Here is a 6,857-nt window from a genome sequence, read left to right as displayed (position 1 = left end):
CAGGGCTGCTCCTGGCCCCCCAAGCCAGTGGAGAGGAGAAGCCATAGCCCCACATGAGGTCACTGTAGCAGCATGACTTAGTCCAGCCATGTTGATCTCATGTCTGACATCTGTCAGGAATCCAGCCCTCCACAGAGAAGCAATGTGGTCTTGGGTTTAGGGAAGGCCCTCAAGTTCCCAGAGCAAGAGCAGAGGTTGCAGTTGCTTGGGAGCAGGCTGCAAGCCAGGAGCAAATAGAGGGAAATGTCGAGGGTTCACGTGAAGGCAGAGCCCCCTGTGCCTCCTCCTGCCCTTGCAATGGCCAACACTTAAAGCTTATGATTGGCTGCAGAATCCTTGAGAAAAGATCTCTCTCTTTGGAAGCAGTTGTGCAGGGCCAGCCCAGCTCAGCACAGTCATTCACCACCACCAAGCATGGCAGCAGAGACCACATCACCCTTCCTCACCCACTGGGAGGAGCTCCCTGTGGCCACCACTCTGGCCAGGGAGGAGAAGTGTTTTGGAGTGAACCTTGGAGCAAGGGAGAGCAAGAGAGCACTGGCCACCTCCCTGCCTGTCCTTCTCCCTCACTCCCAACCCGTGGCACTGCAGTCCAGAGCTCCACCCTGGCCAGGATGGGTGGATGCTGGGGGAGTGTCCTGTCAGATGCGGTTGGACATGAGCCTGGTGTTCAGCTTGCGGAAGAAGGAGCGCAGCTTGCAGATCTTGCACTTCTTCTTCTTCTTGTTCCTGCTTTTCAGGGGCTCCCGGCCTCCTTCCCACTCCTCCCCCTCATCCTCAGTGGCCCAAGGTCCCCAGGCACCGCCGTTGAAGTCTGGGTGAGCGCGGGGGTTCTCGGCAGGGTACCGCACCGGGATGGCCGTGCGGTTGTAGTGCACCAGCCTCATCAGGAGGCTCCTGACCACGTCTGGGCGCTGCTCTGAGAGGTCGTAGCGCTCGTAGGGGTCAGCAGTGATGTTGAAGAGCCACACGGACTTCCTCAGGCCATCGGTGAGACGCTCCAGGTTCCACCAGCTCCCTGGGAAGTTGGTCAGGGTCTGTGGGGGTATCCAGTCGCTGTACCCTGGGTCACCAGTGAGGAGCTTCCACTCCCCAACCCTGATGGAAGCTTGTACAGCCGTGTTCCAGATGCCGAAGCCGTCCTCCAAGGAGCCGTACTTGGCATGGTTGTACAAGGGGTCAATGTTGTGCAGGATTTCGGTGCGTGGCGACTCCTTACCCTCACTGATAGCAGGCCAGACATCATAGCCATCCAAGCCTTGGACATTGCTCAGGTTGCCCCTGGCCAGGCTCACCAGAGTAGGGTACCAGTCTGTAATGTGAACCAGCGCCCAGCTTGTCCGACGCTTGCGCTTGATCAGGGGACTGTGGACAAAACCAATGCCCCGCACTCCCCCTTCCCAGTACGTCCCTTTGCGACCCCGGAGCGGCCAGTTGCTTCCCCCGGAGAAGGTCTGCCCGCCGTTGTCCGTGGAGAACACCATCACACTGTTGTCATAGTACCCATACTTCTTGAGGGCCCAGGTGATGTTCTTCACCGCCTCGTCCATGCAGGTCACCATGGCCGCGTACTTGCGGCGGGCGACGTTGCCCATGGAGCGGTAGCGGTAGATGTACTCTTTGGGGGACTGCAGGGGCGTGTGCACCGCTTGGAAGGCCACGTAGATGAAGATGGGCTCCTTGGGGCTGTGGGATGCCAGGATCTTGCTGACTCGCTGGGCGTAGAGGAAGGTGGAATATTTCCCGCTCTGGTCCCACGCCACGTCCTCCCCCTCGTGCAGGTCGTAGCCGCAGACGTCGGGCCCGTCGCAGTTGTCGTAGGTGTAGTAATCCACGTTGCCTGTCAGCGAGCCCAGGAAGGTGTCGAAGCCCCGGCGAGTGGGCAGGCACTCCTTCTTGTAGAAGCCAAGGTGCCACTTGCCCACCATGTGCGTGGAGTAGCCGGCTTCCTGCAGCTTCTGCGGCAGGGTGACCTGGTCCAGGGGCAGGCAGTTGGGCTGCCGAGGGCGGATGATGGAATGCTGCAATCCTGTGTGGATCTGGTACCTGCCAGGAGGAAGAGCCAGAGGAAAGCAATGGTGATGAGGAGCAGCACTGGGTGAGGATGTGATGTGATGGCACTTTATGTGTTGGAAACCCAAAACAAATGCAGATTTCCATGTCGTCCAACCCAACCCAATGAAGCAAGCTCCAGCCAGGGACAGGGAGCTCCTCATCTGTCTGTAAGTACCCAAAGTAGATGCAAATAACACAGACAGAGGCTCAGCAGACCTCTCACAAAAATGCCACCAGCATTTGTCCCCACTGCTGCCAGCCTGGGGAGGTGGCTGGGCTGTGTCAGGGCTGGGCAGCACAAGCAAGTGGGTTCATAAAGTCCCACCCGAATGTCCCCACCATCTCTGTCCTCCCCTGCTTTGCACACCACAAAGATGTCTGGGACCCCTCAAGAACCATCAGGAGAGAAAGGAGGCCTTTGCTTGGACAGTGGTGAGTTCCATCACTCCAGGCAGTAGGTGACCACATCCATAGGCACCTCCCTGGGCCCACTCCTCAGCAGGAGGTGGTCTGGTGGGATCTGCCTCCTACAGGGAGTGCTGACCATGCAGAACTGCTCCAGAGAAATCCCCACCTATCCTAGAAGGCAGAATGGCCCAGGACAAGGGGACATCTGACTGTGCTGCCATGGGAGAGGGCAATGGAGCAACATCCAGCCTGTGCTGGCCAGTGCAGCACTGAACACACATGCAGGCAAAGCACAGACCAAGGGCCTCACAGCAAATCTCCAAGGGCCAGCGTGTCAGGGACTACCTGGGGACACAGCTCCTTGCCCAGCACCAAACACCTCCTGACTAGAGACCACCCTCTCCCAAAGTGTCATCCATTACCCAGCAGCATCCACAGTTTTGCTCTTGCCATGTGCCACTCTTTATCCTGTGTGGAAATCAACTATTCACCCAGGAAGCTTTCTAGAGGAATCCAGATCTGCTGGAGGATCTCCATCCTCTGCCAATACACCAGGGCATCACTCTGGCAGCAAGGTGGGGTTAAGCCCCTCAGAGAAGGGACCAAAGGGGGACATGAGCAGGCTGTGAGCAGGCACTGGCTTACCTGCCAGTTATCAGCTGGCTCCGGGACGGGGTGCAGATGGGCTGGATGTAGTAGTTCTCCAGCTTCACACCCTCTGCTGCCAGCCTGTCCAGCGTCGGCGTCTGGATATCTGAGCCATGATAGCCGATGTCGTGGTAGCCCTGGTCATCGGTCAGAATGAAGATGATGTGGGGTGGTCTGGTGAAGGTGGGAGGCAGTGATTTCTCCATGGGGTCTGTGGCCACATCAGCCACCAAACTGGGCTTCATCCAGTCCCAGGACAAATAGCCAAAGCTGAGCAGGCTGACGAGTGAGAAGCCCGTGAGGGCATAGACGGCCATCCCGAAGCACTGTGCTGCCTGCCAAGGGTGTTACTGTCCCAGCATCGCCCCAGAGCCACGAAAACAGGAGGAGGAGGTCTCCCCCTGCTCCAGGAGGGCTCCCTGACCTAGAGGATGCTCCCCGCACGCCCCGCAGCCAGTTTTGCGGGAGCAGCTTCCATCCAGGCACACTCGCGTGCACACAAAGAGCTTAATCCGCCGGGGCTGGGTCGCCTTCAGTCAAAGGAAAATCGGCCCAGCGCTGCTCCAATCGCACACATCTGCACGGCAGGACGGGCTCCTCGCACGGCCCGGGGCCGCTCACCAGCGTCCCGAGCGCTGCAAACACTTCCTGCCTTCCTGGGGCTTTCTCCCTTTATGAAGAGCTCCACAAGATCCTCGTCAGACAAAGTTTCTGTGGCTCCTCGCCTGCTCCAGCCCTGCGCCTGCCCGGGCTCCAGCCGGCTCCTCGTTAAACTCCTGCGGAAGAGGGTGCTAAAGTTCAAGCCAGGGGTGCCGAGCTCTCCTCCTCACTCCGGGCAAGAGCCGCCCTCTCCTTTTCCCAGCCTCCGCTCCAAGGCACGGTCCCAACATCTGTCAGGAGTTGTCTGAGCCGCCAGGTTTATGGGGAGCTGCCGGCTCGGCCCCTCCCAGCTCAGCGGCTCCAGCAAAAAGCTGGGAAGCCCCAGGGCATGCAGGATCCTTCCTAAGCGTGGCATTCCCTGAGCCACCGATGCTTGGAGCAGGGCCCCTGGTGGGATGCTCAGCTGAAGCCCCCGCAGCATCCAGCCCGGCAGGGCAGCGGGAAGGGCTGGGTCTCTGTCTGGGAGGGATTGCTGGGGCCGGCTGCCCACACTGGCAGGATCATCATCCAAAGAAATCCTGAACAAGGAGAAGCTGCAAAAACTTGTTTGAACGTACCCAGTGTTAATAAAACCATCCAGGGACTTGCAGAGCACTAAGGAGTGGGTGCTGCTGCAGACATTTTCCAAGTGGGGAAACTGAGGCAGCAAAGGGCCATTGTCACATGAGAGGGATGAGGTTTGGTGGGAACCAGAGACTTCTGCCAGTGCAGGGCTACTGATCTGAGCTTGGGGTGCTGGGGCAAGGGGCCAGTGCCTGGCAGAGATGAGCAATGGCCCTGTGCAATTCCTTCTGCAGGGCCAGCATCCATCAGGGAGCCCTCGTGCCTGGTATGCATCTTGTCCCCCCACTTTCCCAGCCAAGCACATGGCCCAGGAAGGGGGATTTTTAGCACAACCCCCTGTCAGAGCTGGGAGCTGAGTCCTGTCGCTCTTTGCAGTCCCAAAATGATGGGGACCTGAGGGGTCCCAGTACAGTGGGCAGCCCAAGAGCCCCCAGCCCAGCCACCCCACCTGCCTTTACAGCTGCAGGGCTGTGCTGGAGCTCACTGGGGGGCTGGGAGGGCTCTGCCTTCAGAACTGGCTGAGAAGAGCAGATGAGACAGATGGCTCCATGGCTCCCTACACATCTCCTCCCCAGACCCCCTCCTCTGGGTCCCCTCCCTGGGCTCCTCCCACACTCCCTGTCCTTCCACTGACCCTCCAGCCCCCAGGTGTCCCCCCTGCCCCACGCCAGCCTGCTCCCTAGGACCCTAAACACCATGGAGGATTGGGGAGGAGGGATCACCAGGCTCCTCAGTCCCAGGGACTCCCAGGAACAGCAGAGGGAGGATGGGCTTCTCCCTCCTAGCTTTAGACACAGGCACAGAGGATGGGGTCAAGGACAGGGACCAGGACCAGCTCCAGCCAGGGCTCAGGGGCTTGCAGGAGCACAGGGAGGGGTGCAGGGGACAGAGCAGGAGGCAGGGATGGATCACTGTGTTCTGTGCTTTTCCCTGCTGGCAGGAACCCCTGCTCACTCGACAGCTCAGAAGGGCTGGGCTGAGCCCTTCAGTGAGCTTTGATTAATCCCCAGGGGTTCATCTCTCATTTCTTCCACCCAATTCTCTTCTCCCTTTCCCTCACTCCTTGCCACCACTTGCCTCCCTTTTCTTCCCCAACACCTTTAGTTTTGAACAATATCCTCCTCCTGGAAAAACCTGGACCTGACTGAAGGGAAATAGAGGTGGGGGATCCAAAGTCTCCTGGGTCCTGTGTTCTCCTGCACACATGGCTTTGTACACACCCCAAACCAGAGTTATTGCCAGGGCTTGTAATCAGAGCTCTTCCCAAATAATAAATAATGGTCCACTTGGGTGAGTGTTACAGATGAGAGAGGAAATTGAAGATGTCAGGCCTGAGACATGGCAGAGAAACTGTGTTCAAGGCAACAAAGATCACTGATAAACTATGTCCTGCTGGGGGCCAGGGGATGAGCAGGAGGGAGGAGCAGGAGGGGGCAGCAGAAGGGATGTGTGGCCACAGGAATGAGTCTGGAGCCCACCTACGAGGAGCAGGGCTGGATCCCACCTCTGAGGAGCAAAGCAGAGCCAAGCACCTCCTGGGTGTGATTTGCTGCTCCACAGCCTGTGGTGGGTCACATCCAGCTCACACCCTTAGGATGAGGAGGCACAGGCTGGGAGAGTCATCCTGAGTTTCAGCTGCTGTCAGTGGCCAAAGCTCAGAGGATTGAAGGAGGGAAGGAGGTGGCAGCAGGGACCTGGGCACATGCTGACAGGGGCAGGGGACCTTCTGTGCCAGCCAGGGCAGCTGGCTCAGTTAAATCAGTGATGGGTCCAAGCTGGCCCCAGGTCTGGGGAGGAAACAGCAGGGTTAACTCAGCTGAGGGAGCTTTTCCAAGAGCCAAAGGGTGAATAAATAGTGAATTTGTTGGCAGTGACCCTGCTCAGAAGGTTCAGGGACAGCTGGCTGGGTCTCAGCAGCACATGGACACCTTCTGAGTGCTCCTCCAAGAAATGACAAAAGGGTGAAAAGCAGAAAGGGGTGCAGTGAATGCACTCTAGATCCCAGGAAATGGGGTGCAATGGCACCCTCCAACCAGCCCCACTGACATCAGGACAGGAGGCAGGAGAAGGGAGTGGCTAGCAGGGAGGAGGAGGAAGAAATGACAAGTCTGGAGTTTTGGGGTCAGGACGATTTAATCTGTCTGCACAGCTGCTCTGAGAGTGATTAATGCATCACAAGGTCTAGGGATGGAAAAAGTACTCAGGGCCTGCAGGCACCCCTTCAACCTCTCTTAATTCAAGGCAGTCACTCGTCCAGCCTCACTCAGAGATGTCTCAAGTGCCAGGAGCTTCCTTGGAGAGCTCCAGCATGTTGCACAATGGGGAGATTTCCCCTGGCAGGCGGCCCGGCTGTGAGGGCTGAGCCAGCCAGCAGACCCTGCCTGCTTTGGTCCTGCATCTGCCCTGGCAAGGACAGCCCTGCTCCTCCCATCACACCAGCTGCTGTGACACAAGACACTGAATCTCCCTCCCAGCCTGGTCTGCAGTGGCATTGCCAGTTCAGGGTGATGGGGAGGCCCATC

The 6,857-nt window shown here is 58.4% G+C and overlaps 1 protein-coding gene across 1 annotated transcript; it reads right to left on the bottom strand.

The window, feature by feature from the left end:
* Positions 1 to 641: 641 nt before the first annotated feature.
* Positions 642 to 3,428, bottom strand: ARSI (arylsulfatase family member I). The gene is made up of 2 exons (XM_066560305.1): positions 3,109 to 3,428; positions 642 to 2,046 (listed from the first exon to the last, which is right to left on the bottom strand). Exons 1-2 carry the CDS (start codon positions 3,426 to 3,428, stop codon positions 642 to 644), a joined length of 1,725 nt encoding a protein of 574 aa, XP_066416402.1.
* Positions 3,429 to 6,857: the final 3,429 nt, after the last annotated feature.

This window comes from Molothrus aeneus, chromosome 15 (assembly GCF_037042795.1).
Source record: "Molothrus aeneus isolate 106 chromosome 15, BPBGC_Maene_1.0, whole genome shotgun sequence".
NCBI lineage: Eukaryota > Metazoa > Chordata > Aves > Passeriformes > Icteridae > Molothrus > Molothrus aeneus.
This window is presented reverse-complemented; position numbering and strand designations above follow the sequence as displayed.

Bases quoted from the DNA above. Each gene is read 5' to 3' on its own strand.
- ARSI (XM_066560305.1), bottom strand. From the start codon at position 3,428: ATGGCCGTCTATGCCCTCACGGGCTTCTCACTCGTCAGCCTGCTCAGC. The intron at 2,047-3,108 runs GTAAGCCAGTGC...TCCTCCTGGCAG, and splicing joins AGCCAGCTGATAACTGGCAG to GTACCAGATCCACACAGGAT.